We start from the raw sequence: 16,344 nt of genomic DNA on the forward strand, positions 1-16,344 counted from the left end.
AAATTAATTCATGTTTAACTTGTCCCTGTGTCCAGTCCTTTGACTAGCCCCACCCGTTCATTGTAAACAATGATGCATGTAATTGTATTAACGTTATTCTGTGTTGTACTTGTAGCTATGCTATACGTTGTATTTCGTTTGTTAGGTATTTAGCTAATGTTGTTAGCATGGAATGAGAATCAAAGCTCTATCTTTCATCTTTATTTAGCAGTCCAGTTTCTCCGGGCAGTAGCGAGTAACTACTTGGGTCTAAAAATAGCTAACGTTACACTACAAATAATGCTACTTGGTTAAAAGGAGCAACACTATTGAGAAATGTAGTTAAGCTGTGGCGTTGCCCCACGGAGCTCCCGTGCTGTACTCTAGTAACGTCAGCGGCCCGCCTCCCAACACGGACAGTGACTGACAAGCGGCACTGGTTCCGCCTCATTAAAACAAACGCGCAAATAGCAATTAATCGCGCCCGTCAAAATCATTGCATTCATTTTAATTATCGCAGCAATTAATCGATTTATTGCTTATCGCGGCAGGCCTAGTTGTTGGTCTTTCTTACGTCACATAGGCTGCGTTCACACTGCAAGCCTTATTAGTCAATTCTGATTTATTGCTCGGATCGGATATTCTTTTGTTTGGCTATTCACATTTTTATATATATCAGATTGCATTGCAGTGTTTATTAACCTTTATTTAACCAGATAAACTTATTGAGATTAAAATATCTTTTACAAGAGTGACCTGGCCAAGAAGGACTGCAAAAACACATTAGTTTCAGACAAAAGGTTTCAGACAGTGTAGGGTCATGCTCCTGTACTGACCTGCAGCACAAATGAGCAATAAAGATGGATGTAAATAATTGTGACAAATGTCAGTCTAGAGTGACCTAAAAGTTGCATGACAGTCTCATGGACCACATGTGAAAATATGAGATTTTATGTGAATTGTGCTGTTCACACAGTCATGAAAAGAAAAACGGATCTGAGTCACATATGAGCAAAACAAATTATTGTCTCAAAAAGAAAATATTTCATAAAGGCAATGCCTGGTGCATGAAATCTGGAGACCGGTACACTAACATGGACAGTATACACTGTGTAGTGTCTATACATGCATGAAGTTCTTCAGATAATTATTGATCATCTTATTGATGACAAAAAAGCATCCTTCGGTTCAAATAACAAACTCAGCAAGACCGACGGCTTCTCAGTTACAGTGGGTGACAATATTGTCACAAGGAAAGACGAAATTACCTACCTGGGTTCCATCCTAGAGGCAAATCTTTCCTGTGACAAAATGGCATCCAATGTAATAAAAAAAGTCAACCAACGAACTAGATTCTTGTACCGGATCTCCTCTCTGGTAAACAAGAATACCCTGAGGACTCTGGCAGGAGCACTCATTCAAGGGTACTATGACTATGCGTGCACCTCATGGTACCAAAGCACCTCAAAGGCGCTTAAAACAAAATTACAAACATCACAAAACAAACTGGTCAGACTACTACTTGACCTGAACCCCAGAACCCACCTCACCCCTGCCCACTTTGCCAACCTAGGATGGCTTAGAGTAGACGACAGAGTACAGCAACTTGCAATGGGCCTGGTCTACAAGATACACTATACGACCGGGGTGCCCATGTACATGTCAAAATACTTCCCAAAGGTCAGTGAATACCACAACCACTACACCAGAGGAAGCTCAACAAATCATGTTAAACCCAGATTCGGCTCAAACAAGGGACTAAACACGTTTCGCAATTATGCCACAACAATGTGGAACGCCCTACCCAAAGCTGTAAAGGAATGTGAATCCCTGCCCACATTCAAAACCGCCCTTAAAGAGCACCTACGGGAGGCTGCAATTCGAAACTGGCCACCGTAAATGCCCAAAACCCCCACCACCTCCTAATAGACAGTCTCCTCCCCACCGCATGTATATATTCCCTCCCCGCCGTATGTATATTCCCCTCCCACCCACCCACCCCCTCCTAATGTACAGTCCCCTCCCCATCATATGTATATACTCTGTCAGGATCTAGGGGTAACAGTACTGTATATTTGAATACCGCCTATGTCACAAATGTATCAGTACTAAATACCTATATGTCCCTATGCCATAAATGTCATGTATGTTATGTATGTCATAAATGTCTATATGAATTGAAAATGGGGGACCCTGATGGAAACAAGACAAACGTCTTTCTCAGGTCTGCATCCCCTTAACAATTGTATGTATTGAGCCGTACTGTATTGTACCCATTCTGCAATCTGTTAAATAAAGTTTTCATTCATTCATTCATTCATTCCTCCATTATGAGAATTTCTACATTTTATGACCAAGTAATTTAATAGAATGTAAGTCATACTGTTTTGTTATATTTATGACTGCAAGTGCTTGAAATGTAAATATTATAAAATTGATAAAGTTGCATCGTTTTACATAAAGACATGTGCCAGTGTTTCTTAAAGTAAAACGGGTAGGCAGGCTTGTTTCTGCTGAGGCGCCAACGAACCAGTACTGTGTTCTAGAGCCTGGGTCCTGAGGCTGAATTGACTCCGTTTCCAGCCAGACTGAAAAGGTTTTAACTGGCTGACATAAACTATCATGAAGGTCAACATTCATGGTTACAGTGTGCTAATGTGTGTTTTCCTTTGGTTTTGTTTCTAGGGTGAAAGTGGCTGGCAAAGCTGAGGACAAACAGTCTAAAGAACAGGTAGGATAGAACTCTTATCTTATAATAATAATAATAATAATAATAATAATAATGGCTTGAATTTATATAGTGCCTTTTCCAAGGTGCTTAATCCCAGTCTTAGTCCCACGTTCTCTCTGTGGCTGAGATGGAACTCTTATTAGTCCCACATTCTATCTGTGGCTCAGATAGAACTCTGTTTTAGTCTCAGGTTCTCTCTAGCCCCTTTCACACAGACGGGGCTCCGGTTCAAGCTCTGGCTTTGTTCTGGAGCCTCTGAACCTTGGTGCTCTCTGGCGAACCAGCCCGCATTTACACCTATTTAAGGAGAACCAACGTTCCACCATCATCAACTGGGGGCGTTACTCAGGCGGAGGTAAACACAACCATATGAACATGACGGTGGAAAAATGTGCCGTATATAAAACAGCTTCAGAGGTTCAGCATTGTACCATGCTGATCCACTCAACAGGTAGCAATCTCAAGATGAGATCCGATTTCAAATGTATCGTCATTATACAATACACCACCCAGCCAGAGTGGATAAAGAAATGCATGAATTAATGAAGAAAAAAAGTGTGTAAATCATCATGCTAATATGTCATGTTCTACAGTAGGACTTACTACTATGATACCCAATAAAACAAGTCATTAGAATAATAGATGCCTACGTTGCTGGAACAATTAATTTCGAACGTATATACAGTACGTGTGTGTGTGCTTGCGCACCGAGGCTCACTAAGCCTCTCTCCACACATAATTATTTCTGAAGCATTTATTTATCCACTCTGGTTGGATGGTGTATTGTACTTGTGCTGTATAATAACAATACATTTTAATCTAATCTCATTTTGAAATCTGTTGCAAATTGCTTCCTGTTGAATGGATCGATTGAGTGCAATGCCGAACGAACCTCTACTTTTCCCCGTTTATGCTTGTCTTCACAGCCTAGAATATGACATGCCCACTGATGTCACGGTTCGCAAGGAAAAAACAACAATTTTTCGGTTCCAGCTGAGCACAGACTTTTCATGTTCTGAACAAATAATTTCTGGTGTGAACGCGCCGGCCGGTTCAAGATTAGGTTTGGGCACCAGCACGGAGCCCTGCTGGTGTGAAAGGCCTATCTGTGGCTGAGATAGAACTCTGTTTTAGTCTCTCTGTGGCTGAGCTAGAACTCTGTTTTAGTCTCTCTGTGGCTGAGCTAGAACTCCGTTTTAGTCTCTCTGTGGCTGAGATAGAACTCTGTTTTAGTCTCTCTGTGGCTGAGCTAGAACTCCGTTTTAGTCTCTCTGTGGCTGAGATAGAACTCTGTTTTAGTCTCTCTCTGTGGCTGAGCTAGAACTCCGTTTTAGTCTCTCTGTGGCTGAGATAGAACTCTGTTTTAGTCTCTCTGTGGCTGAGCTAGAACTCCGTTTTAGTCTCTCTGTGGCTGAGATAGAACTCTGTTTTAGTCTCTCTGTGGCTGAGATGGAACTCTGTTTTAGTCTCTCTGTGGCTGAGATAGAACTCTGTTTTAGTCTCTCTCTGTGGCTGAGATAGAACTCTGTTTTAGTCTCTCTCTGTGGCTGAGATAGAACTCTGTTTTAGTCTCTCTCTGTGGCTGAGATAGAACTCTGTTTTAGTCTCTCTCTGTGGCTGAGATAGAACTCTGTTTTAGTCTCTCTCTGTGGCTGAGATAGAACTCTGTTTGTCTCTCTCTGTGGCTGAGGGGGCTTTCTCATTAGGAACGGGTGCTCCGCTCCGTCCTGAGTGCGAACTCTCCCCCTCTGGTTTGTGTACACACTGCAGTCTGGTTCGCTCCGGTTTTTGTTTACGGTTTGCGTTTTGAGCGTGTAAGCTGCCGTAGGCGATGATGTCACTCTCGAACGTCGGCACAGGAAGAGTTGAACATACGGTGATGGAAACTGGATGCCCGATATAAAGAAACGAATAACTAATAAATATGAAGTTATCTTTGAGCCTCTGTTGTCAAGCCTTATCAATATAACCCACGCCCTTTTCTCACAAATGGAACTTGTCGTGGAGTCCGCTTTGAGCGTTTCCTGGGTTAGCGGCTAACGCTAGTTAGCTTAGCCTGTTTATGGAATAACTTGGCACCTAACGTTAGCCCATTGCTTGCGTCAATTATATTGCATGTCACTGGTCTATAGAAATAAATGCATTCGAACAAGAAACCAATGTATAGACACAATGGCAAAAAAAATTGCCAGGCCTAATGCGAGCCAGGGAAGTCTTGGGCTTGTAACTAGGGGTGCACAATATTGATTTTGACCCAGATATTGATACCGATAACTTTCTGCTCCTCAAGGTCGATTCCGATAACCGATAATATATTTATATTTATTGTATTATAATTTTTTTTAATGTATATTCCTGTAGTCTTGACCTAACCAGATTTATCATGACATGAGCGTTACTACTATGAACAACTCTTCAAATAAAGTGACTATTTATTTTTCCAAATAAATATAATTTGAGTCAATCACAAAATTCACAATCCGCCAATGTCATTAACACATCCAGTGCCGGAAACGCTTTAAATCGTTATTGCCCGCCATGCGCATTCTGCCAATAACGCTGTGCAGCGATTTTTAGATCAATATTTCATTTTTTCGCCATGGCATTCATAATTCATATATACACCTGCGATGCTCCAGCTGGACCCTAAAGGTGAAGGCAACGACGGCTCAATACCGCTGCCTGGTGGATGGTCGGGCGAGTTACACTGGCAAACAGGATATGGGGGCTGTGCGTCGATTAAATTCATCCGGCCGTCAGATATTGTTGCATGACTCCCGACAGACACAATGTACATAATGGATCGCTTTCTAAACTTAATAATCGATATGATTTGGGCGTTTATTGCGACATACAAACCGGAGATGGACCTAGGCGATCGACGTCCTATACTTGGGATCTTTCACCGCCAGTCTCATTGGCGCACGGTAAGAGGACACTAATGTTATTTTCAACCCAATTGTGAGTTTCCTTGTTTGCAAACCATCTGATCAATATATCCACCATACTACATAAAGCATTTACTGATGATCTGGGAATTATAAACGACCCCCCCCCCCCCCCTTTCCTCCACGCATGATGAAGCATAACGTATACCGATCATATACAGTTTAATTTTTTAATATAGCGTGTATAGCAATCGATACACTATATATGCAATCGATAATCTATATATGCGTTTAGGCCTATAACTCACGTTCTAGGAATTACTGCAGAAAACGATAAAAACACTTATATTCTAGAAGGTATTTTTGTATGAATGAAAAAGTATAACGTTCCCACATCCTGAACGATAGATAATCGATGTTGAATGGGCCATAGTAATGTCAATATAGCAATACAATTTAAAAAGTTATAGCCCTGCAAAGAAGGTGATCCACTCCATAGACTTATAGCGCTGGCAGAGAGGGGCATTAGATGGGTACAATGCCCGGCGGGCAATGTGTTAACAATGTGTTTCCCTGAACAATGAGTGAACTAAAAGCCAACAGGTATTGTGCTTTGTCAGCAGATAAAACATTTGACACTATAGGAGAGGAGACTGTTGTGGTCTTGGTCCATGAAACAACTATTACTTGGCATTTATAGGACAGCACGCCTCAAAAAGAATTAAATAAACCAAACAAACATCACCGGTCCATATGTCCATGGTGAAACTTACGTGCTGTGATTGCTGGCTGCTTTGTCACGTGTCTGCCCTGGTGCGCCCAGCAATCACGGCGCTCCTACTGTAAAATGCGGAAGCAGCCATTTTAGCCAAGGCTAGCTCAGTGATTTTTTTACTCATTTATAAAAATTATTAAAAATGTTTATTAGCAACGCTGAGCTTTCTAACCCCGCCGCGTGTGTGTGTGAAACCCTAATGGAACGCTGGGTACCTTTTTGAAATGTATATCTGATATATTTTGGACCCACCGCTAGCTTTTAAGCAGTGCTTGGTGGTGCAAATTAACCTGGCTACTACGGAGCAATAAGTGACTGCGTATTCAACCAAGGGTTGCATCACAGTCACGAAAGGGGCTAGATTTGCAGCAGCTTTAGCTGCTCGCGCGTCGTCGTAGGCTTTTAACACCATCGTAGCGGTGGTGATGTTGCAGGTGACTTATTATGTTGGATGTGTTATAGCTTGTTGCCCTTATAGCTTGTGGAACTTCTGCATTGCATTTGTTACAAATAGCAAGCAAACTGTTTTCCTCTGAAACTTTGAAAAAGTCCCACACTACTGACGCCATCTTTGTTTACTATCCGCGCTGCTTCTGAAAGTTACGTGACTATGTCACAGCCAGGCATGAGAAAGGGAGCGCTGGATTTGTGAAAAACTCCCTCTTCCTAAACCACACGCTATCAGTCGTACCACAGTACTGGCAAAACGGGAGGAGCTTACAGTAAAAACAAACGCCCTTCATCCCAATCCACCCACACCGCATTTTTTTAACCAAAAAATATATTATATATTATCGGAGCTATCAATAATTTTATCGGGATGACGTCATAATTGCTGATATCGACCCGATAATTATCGTGCATCCCTACTTGTAACGTGGCTTCAGGGGCGACAGTGGCTCAGGAGGTAGAGCAGTCGTCTGGCAATCCGGAGGTTCCCGGTTCGATTCCCGCTCCTCCTGGGCAGCGTGTCGATATGTCCTTGAGCAAGACACTTAACCCCTAATTGCTCCCGATGAGCAGGTTGGCACCTTGCATGGTTGCCTCCGCCGTCGGTGTGTGAATGGGTAATATGTAAGTAACAAATTGTAAAGCGCTTTGGATAAAAGCGCTATATAAAAAAGCAGCCATTTACCATTTACCATTCATGTTTTCATCCACTGAGCTGTGAGGCTCAACATGCTTGTTTGGTTGAGGTCTGAACTCGCCAAATTGCCCATAAATATCGTTTTTGTGGGTATTGTCCAGTTGTTGCTGTATGTTTTTTATCTGCCCAAAATTCAAGCAAGCATGAAAGCATTACAGTAATGACGTGTGTGTCAGCAAGTTGATACAACAAGCCTCTTCCGTGTTTTGGTACAAGCTTGTACACCACGCCCCCCGCTCCGTCGTCGGGGACGCTGGTTTGCACCCGAGACCACCTATTCCAGCGGTCCAGGTTTGGAGCGAATCAGCGTCCCCGGGGACGTGGGGGAGCGTTCTCATCAGGGACGATCACACCCTTTTTTGGTGCGATCGTGCTCTGATTCGACCCCGAATGGCTAGTGTGAAAGCCCCCTGAGATAGAACTCTGTTTTAGTCTCTCTCTGGCTGAGATAGAACTCTGTTTTAGTCTCTCTCTGGCTGAGATAGAACTCTGTTTTAGTCTCTCTCTGGCTGAGATAGAACTCTGTTTTAGTCTCTGGCTGAGATAGAACTCTGTTTTAGTCTCTCTGTGGCTGAGCTAGAACTCTGTTTAGTCTCTGTGGCTGAGCTAGAACTCTGTTTTAGTCTCTGGCTGAGATAGAACTCTGTTTTAGTCTCGCTGTGGCTGAGATAGAACTCTGTTTTAATCTCTGGCTGAGCTAGAACTCTGTTTTAGTCTCTGTGGCTGAGATAGAACTCTGTTTTAGTCTCTCTTTGTGGCTGAGATAGAACTCTGTTTTAGTCTCTCTCTGTGGCTGAGATAGAATCTGTTTTAGTCTCTCTGTGGCTGAGATAGAACTCTGTTTTAGTCTCTGTGGCTGAGATAGAATCTGTTTTAGTCTCTGTGGCTGAGCTAGAACTCTGTTTTAGTCTCTCTGTGGCTGAGATAGAACTCTGTTTTAGTCTCTGTGGCTGAGCTAGAACTCTGTTTTAGTCTCTGTGGCTGAGATGGAACTCTGTTTTAGTCTCTCTCTGTGGCTGAGATAGAACTCTGTTTTAGTCTCTGTGGCTGCGCTAGAACTCTGTTTTAGTCTCTGTGGCTGAGCTAGAACTCTGTTTTAGTCTCTCTGTGGCTGAGATGGAACTCTGTTTTAGTCTCTCTCTGTGGCTGAGATAGAACTCTGTTTTAGTCTCTCTCTGTGGCTGAGATAGAACTCTGTTTTAGTCTCTCTGTGGCTGAGCTAGAACTCTGTTTTAGTCTCTCTGTGGCTGAGATAGAACTCTGTTTTAGTCTCTGGCTGAGATAGAACTCTCTTATTCTCTCTGTTAGGGCTGGGACGATACATAGATCAACGATCCAATAGGATTGAGGCAACGTAAAAAGATTGGTTCATATCGATGCTCTTATTTTGAAAATCTTGTGGTGAATCTCATATGCTCAACAACAGCAGCAGTAGCATGTGGAACGTCCGTGTGTGTAGACGTTACAGCAGAGTCCGCCTATTTGGTCCCAAAATAAGTCTGTTTTTTTTTTCTCTCGCAATGGGTCAAATGCATCTATTTTCTAACATGCTTTGCATCCTTGCCATTGCTTTATGCCCACGTTAATTAAAGACTTAAAATAACGTTAGCTGCTTACACTAAGTAAGCTAAGCTAACCCTGATCAGAGGAATAGAGAGAACAGCAGAGGTCCATTAGTGGGGACTGCGAAACGGGGGGAGGGGGCATTATCCCTTCTGTGTGTGTGTGTGCGCGCGTGTTTGCGTCTTTGGAAAGACCAGATGAAGTCAGAGGAGTATATTATATTGATAGTATTTACTGAGGATGGACAGACAATGTTGATATTTAAACATAAAAAATATAATGCATAATAAATGTATACATGATCATCATGCAACATAAAACAATTGTAGGAACAGTTTGGGAGAGGGAGTGGGGAGGGGTTTTAGGTTGTGTGTTGAGTTCCAAAAAAATTGAACTTAAAGCTCAATATATCAAAACTTGGCACTTTACAGTAAACAGGAGGTCTATTTGTATAAAAACAATAGATTGTTTTTCATTTAAATGTCTGGAAGAGCTCAAAAATAAAAACTTCAAATGATATTTCCATTGCCTTTTTTGAGTTGATCTAAATGTTACTGATTATGTTAAATGGGCAAATGATATCGTCTCGTATCGATCGCAGGCACCTGAATCGAATCGTATCGTGGCAGATTTTGTGATTTCGGCAAATATAGCATCGTTGTCCAAAGAATCTGTATCGTATGATATCGTGATAAAACTGGTGATTCCCACCCCTACTCTCTGTGGCTGAGATAGAACTCTGTTTAGTCTCTCTGTGGCTGAGATGGAACTCTGTTTAGTCTCTCTGTGGCTGAGATGGAACTCTGTTTTAGTCTCTGTGGCTGAGATATAACTCCGTTTGTCTCTCTGTGGCTGAGATAGAACTCTGTTTTAGTCTCTCTGTGGCTGAGATGGAACTCCGTTTTAGTCTCTCTGTGGCTGAGATGGAACTCTGTTTTAGTCTCTCTGTGGCTGAGATAGAACTCTGTTTTAGTCTCTTTGTGGCTGAGATGGAACTCTGTTTGTCTCTCTGTGGCTGAGATAGATATAACTCTGTTTTAGTCCCTCTGTGGCTGAGATAGATATAACTCTGTTTTAGTCTCTGGCTGAGATATAACTATATCTTAGTCCCACATTCTCTCTGTGGCTCAGATACATTTTTGTAGCCTTGCTATGTCTCAGGGAGCACAGAGAGGGTGAGATACCAGCTCCAGGGAGCACAGAGAGGGTGAGATACCAGCTCCAGGGAGCACAGAGAGGGTGAGATACCAGCTCCAGGGAGCACAGAGGGTGAGATACCAGCTCCAGGGAGCACAGAGAGGGTGAGATACCAGCTCCAGGGAGCACAGAGGGTGAGATACCAGCTCCAGGGAGCACAGAGAGGGTGAGATACCAGCTCCAGGGAGCACAGAGGGTGAGATACCAGCTCCCACACGCTCTTTGTCAACACTGTGAAAACAGTGTTTGATTTTGTCGGTTTGTTTCCAATGTATCTCAACTCACTTTTCTTTTATGAAAGCATTATAAGGTGGTTGTCTTGCCACAGGAGTTGAAGCTCTTCTGTGGGGATTCCTTTTTTTTTTTATCTGCTTTTAAGGTGGAACAACCTTTGCCCTCTACAATGTTCTTTAAAAAAATATATTTAAAAACGTTTCAATAATTACATTTCTATAATATATATACTTTTTATTTTTCATATTTATTCAGTTTCTGTTTAGAAAATGTATTTCCACTATATATTCTTGTTTACCAGTGCACAGGATGTGATGTTATTATCCAACGTCCAATTAGATTTTACTGATTTCAATGTTATTATCTGCAGACGAACAACAAGCGGTACCTCCAGTGTCCAGCGGCCATGACAGTCATGCATCTGAGGAAGTTCTTGCGCAGTAAAATGGACATCCCTAACACCTACCAGGTAAATCCACATCAAGTTTAACTGCTACTCATGTTAACGTGTGCTGGTATATACGTCTCGATGACGTGATGTATGTAATATAAGCAGAATACAGTGTGGCTGTTGATTGTATTTCCCAAAATGTTAGACGGCCAAACGTATCCTATATGTTTTTATTCCTGAAAAATCAGTCACGTTTTGCTAAATCAAGTAAAACTGAAACTTGCCACTCTGTAGAAGAACCGTGTATCATTTAAATTGTTTTTATTGGATAACATTTAAGATTTGACATTCATTGAAACGGTTTAAGGATGGGGCGAGTAAGTTCTACTTTTACCACGCCTCAAACTCCACAGCAGTGTTTGGCTCATTCGGTAGTATGTAATTCTGCCCTACAAATGTGTTTTCCTTAGTAGAATCCTCATTTTCGTGGCATCATAGCTTTGGGAAGAGGGTGACATCAATTTGACCCCCCCACCACACATTAAAAATAAAGAAATAAATACACCAAACAAAAATTTACAAAAATTTAAACAATACTTTACACAAAGAGCTTATTTCTGTGACTACAGTGTCGGACAGTAGTAGTGGGTAGATGTCAGTAGTGGGTAGATAATTGCATCTACTGTATCCACAGGCCTGTATAATAATGTGTGACATATGGAGAGGCTGATTAAACAGTACGATGGCCACGCATTAGGGGTGGAACGGTTCGCATTCGAACCGTACACCGTTCGGTACGACCTCCACGGTTCGGGACATGTGTGTATTGTTCGGTTATAACGTTAGCCGCAAGCTAGGCTAACGTTACGAACTATAATGTGGCCACAAAAATAGAATTCTTTTGTTTGTTTGCACTAAGTTAATATTTTGTCAAATGCCTATATTTTTCAGTCAGTTCGGTCTTTGTGTGCCAAACATTATTTAAGACAAACCGCTGTAAACTTGCGTGTTTAAATCAGCAATGCCCCTCTTGCTGTATCAAAATCTCTCCTAGCTCTAACCGGTCACTGTCAATATAATGTGCCTGATGTCAAACTGCCTCATTCTTTCAGTTTTTGCATGACTATGTTCTTGAGAATAACTGAAAAGTTGGATTCTTTTTAGGCTATATATCTTATGCTGATTTTTTTGGTATTTTTGGAGTGTTACATTTAAAAAAATTATTAAAAACAATGTATACCGAACCGGAAACCGTAACACCAAAACCGTGATACGAACCGAACCGTGAATTTTGTGAACTGTTCCACCCCTACCACGCATGGTCTTGCTTATGATGGGGACAACGCAAGGCCACTCTCATGAGCAGCGTTCATTGTGCCACAGACACCTCAGGTTTTCAGGGAGTTTGTCTGAGGAAAGCAACTGATGCTATTGGAGGATCAGGAAGAGGGGGGAGGGTACACATGACAGACAGATTATCCTGACTGCAGGAATGTCCGCTGGAGCTGGTGCCAGTGTTGTGTGTATATTTTTGTTCAGTATGAATAAAACTGTCAAAGGGTGGCAGAGTGTGAATCTCCTCAAAGCTGTGTCTCTGAAGGGGGATTTCGTGTTGATTGAGAAAGTGGCGAGAGTGCAGCTCTCTTTGTTTCTGCCACACCTGTGCAGTAAGCTTTGTGGATATCTCCTCCTAGCACTGTTTTTTTTTTTGAGTGTTGAGTTAGTATGAAAGCCCATGGTGGAATTTCCCTTTCAGCTTAGTTGGTGAAAACAATATTTCTTTCCTTGTGATGTTGACTTGAGACCAAGTTAAAGTTTCCATGAAGAAATGTTTTGTCTTGTTTCCTCTGGGTGTGTACTGTGCAGCTATGCACCAACGCCAAAAAGAAAAACGTATATTTTTCTTATTCAAATTAAAAAAAATTGTATTCCTGGAAATTACCAATACTCCTCCATGGGGGTGCAGGGGTTACATGTCAAAATATAGAAATAATCCCACACTATCTTATTGGTCTAAACATCTGTCACTGTCACTCTCCGTTTGACCAATATCTTTGGTTGTTGTTCAACCAGAGGCCTGTTTCATTCAGAAACGCATGGTTGATCATGAAACACATTCTGAATGTTGTCCCGTGGCGTTTTGATGTCGAAGGCCATGTGTGATGTCATCATTATGACATCAATGGTGTTTTATTATTTGTGTTCTTTGTGTGGGAATGATTCTGTATTTTCTTCACCTATAGGTTGAGGTGATGTATGAAGATGAGCCACTGAAAGATTACTACACATTAATGGATATAGCATACATCTATACTTGGAGAAGGGTAAGAGGCTCTTGTTTATTAAATGTGTAGTAATAATTTCTTTGTTCCATTTATTCATAGTGTTCTCAGTCTAATCTATATTAAATCTACATTACATTAAAGCTTTATTCAATTTGACCTCATAGATTGGTAAAATGACTATATTGTCAAATGACTATATGGTAAAATCACAATATTTACAAACCAACACCAATGTGATATTTACTAATCCACTGATTGAATTTGGTATATTAATAAATACCTTGTGATTATACACTACAATGGCCCTGTACCACTAATCCTAACTGTATATTTATTTAAATGGTTTGCATTGTGTTGTGAGGATATATGCTGATAGTGAGGCTCCTTTTCTTTTATTCTTATTTTCTACTGTAGTCTTGGTTGTTTTAGAAGGTCTCTGTTTATTGAAACAAAATGCTCATATTAGCTGTGACTTCTATCTGCTGTGGACGACACAATACCAGCCAATGTAAAAAATGCAATAGCTCCTTGATTTATTTATTCTTTCTAATACCTGTTATTCTCATCAATGACTAAATACATATGCAGATTATAGCGTACTTATTTGTGGGTAATGTCACTAACTATGTTTGTGTAAAAAAGATTATTAAAATGTATTCTCATATACAGCACAACGAAAATAGGTTTGGCAGCCAACCAGAGTGTAAATGTAACAATAAGCAATAGTAATATATATAGTAGTACTATAGTACTACTGAGTAATAATGACAATCCGATGTATGTACAGAGTTAGAGTATATGTACGATACAGGTATAAATACCCTATGGTAGTAGGTCATACTGGCCATGGTGTATGTACATATATATATGTGTGTAAAAAGAATTATAAGATGAGATATTCCTCCCTTGGGGAAATGTATGCGTCATAGCAGCATGGGGGAGGGGAGGTACAGGTATATTAGTAGAAAGGTATAAATAGGTTAAAAAAAATGGTGTAAACAATATAATTAACTCTGAATATTAAAAAATAATATTATGGTCTGTATGCAGGTATACAGACGGATGTGGATAAATATATATGGTAAATGATGGGTTTACTGAGAAATTATCATTTTACTGGGATGATAGCATGGGTGACTTGTATGTCCCATGATCCACAGCCTGTGTATAAGAGGTATAAAGATGAAGAATTTTTCTCTTAAAAAGAAAATAATAATAATAATTTTGATGGTGATAACTTCTTGTTCCAGAACGGCCCGCTGCCCCTGAAGTACCGCGTCAGACACAACAGCAAGAAGATGAAGACGAGCCACACGCTGCAGCAGCTGCAGGAGGAAGAGGAGCAGCGGGGCCAGAACAGCACCGGCAGATCCGGCCCGGAGAGCGACTCGGCCAGCGACAAGGCCAGCAGCCCCGCCGGCGTGCCCTCCACGTCGTCCTCGATGCCCAGCCCCAGCACGCCCGTGCAGTCCCCCCGCCCCCAGTTCCCCCCGCAGCACATCTCCAACGGCGCCTCCACCTCCACGCCGGCGTCGTCGGCCCAGAGCCGGCCGTACCCCTTTGGCGGCAAGCCCAGGAAGGCATCTCTCAACGGCTCGTCCGCCTCCTCCGGATGATCAGGAGCGGTCGGGGACCCCCCCCCCTCACCCGGCCCCCCTCCCACCCCCCTGGCTGGACAGCCAACGCCAGACCGCTCAGCTATGTTTCCATGCCAATGTAGCCTAGTTCCATTGTTGTTAGAGGCTCTCTCTCTCTCTCTCTCTCTCTCTCTCTCTCTCTCTCTCTCTCTCTCTCTCTCTCTCTCTCTTTTTATTACTGTTATAAATATTATCGAATATGTTCGAATATGTACGTTTAATGTAGTGGAAAGTGAAACATTTCAAAAAAAGGAACTGGACTGGGATTTGCTGTAGGCTATAGCCTATATCTTTTTGAAGGGCGACATTCGCTTAAGACTGTGTATAAAAAGTTAGAGGAGAATGAGGAACATTTATCCCCCCTCGAAAATGACTTTATTTTACAGATGTGACTGAAGATAGTCCTTATATTATTTTCTTTCTTTTTACAGATTTTTTTTTAATCAATATGTGTTGATATCATATGACTTATTTTAAGTGTGTTTAGCCTGTTTCAAATTGTCAGTCGGATATCATGCATGCATGCTCATGAAAACACTTAACCTTTTATTTTATTTTTCCTTTTTTTTGTTTTCATTTGTTTGTTCTTAACGGTTATGTGTTTTCCTCCAGCCTATAAATCAGTTCGACATGTTTTCCAAGTGTGTCAGAAATAATCGTGTTTTGTTGTCTAAAGAAGCCTGTTCGGGAGGAGAACGTGACGTAGACTAGGCCTATAGGCCTATCGAGAAGAATTCCGATGGGACGGTGGCCTAGACGGCGCTTTAATTCGCTTTTTTATTTGTATTACTGGAAACGAGATTTTCTCATTATAGCTGCAGTGGAATCCAGTTGTATATCTCCTCAACATCTTTTAACACGTGATCGGTTGTAGAGGGGGGGGGGTCCACATGTAAATATAGAAATAAATGCATATTTAATCAGCGATGACGTTAATCTGAAAGACAGGCTCTTACAAAAACAAGCTCCTCAAACTTCATTTCACGCTCAAATTAACGACGGATGTTTTGACGTCTCTCGTAATTTCCGTATATTTGTATCGCTCGATTGTATGGACAACTATTGTATTGTTACTGTTGCACAGTATAAAAACATCTAAATAAAACATTTTACACTTACAGAAGATAGGCCCATGGTTTTTATTTTGTATATTTTTCACAATTTATCTGTTCCCATGCCTGTTTTTCCATATAGCCTATTTGTGGTGTTTTGCATTTTAATTACATTATTTCTTCTCCAAATGGCAGAATAATGTAGGCAGACAATGCGGAGAACCTAAATGCACAGATGTCTCGTGTGGGATCAGCATTGATTTCATTCCATTGACGGGCAACAAAACGCATGGCCCGACAGCTATAGGCTACAGACCAACCTTTGGCCTGTACCATCTTCATGTTTAAATCGCACACATTTAATTGGGACATATACCAGCTTATGCGTTGATTCATTTCAAGCATAGAACATGTGCTACTGAACTGTATAGGTCTAAATTAGAACTGGTATAGGTTGGTCTAAGA

At 41.4% G+C, this 16,344-nt stretch overlaps 1 protein-coding gene across 2 annotated transcripts in view; it reads left to right on the forward strand.

Moving 5' to 3' along the window:
* The window catches only part of bmi1a (bmi1 polycomb ring finger oncogene 1a), a 28,073-nt gene extending 12,161 nt beyond the window's left edge, over window positions 1-15,912 (forward strand). For both annotated transcript variants that reach the window (XM_084326161.1, XM_084326160.1), the window contains exons 7-10: window positions 2,665-2,710; window positions 10,885-10,983; window positions 13,149-13,229; window positions 14,441-15,912. In XM_084326161.1, the coding sequence (XP_084182287.1) occupies window positions 2,665-2,710; window positions 10,885-10,983; window positions 13,149-13,229; window positions 14,441-14,806 (592 nt within the window). In that variant the 3' untranslated portion in view covers window positions 14,807-15,912. The remainder of the gene's footprint in view (window positions 1-2,664; window positions 2,711-10,884; window positions 10,984-13,148; window positions 13,230-14,440) is intronic.
* The last annotated feature ends 432 nt before the right edge of the window (window positions 15,913-16,344 follow it).

Source organism: Notolepis coatsorum, assembly GCF_963971535.1.
Source record: "Notolepis coatsorum genome assembly, chromosome: 12".
Taxonomy (NCBI): Eukaryota; Metazoa; Chordata; class Actinopteri; order Aulopiformes; family Paralepididae; genus Notolepis; species Notolepis coatsorum.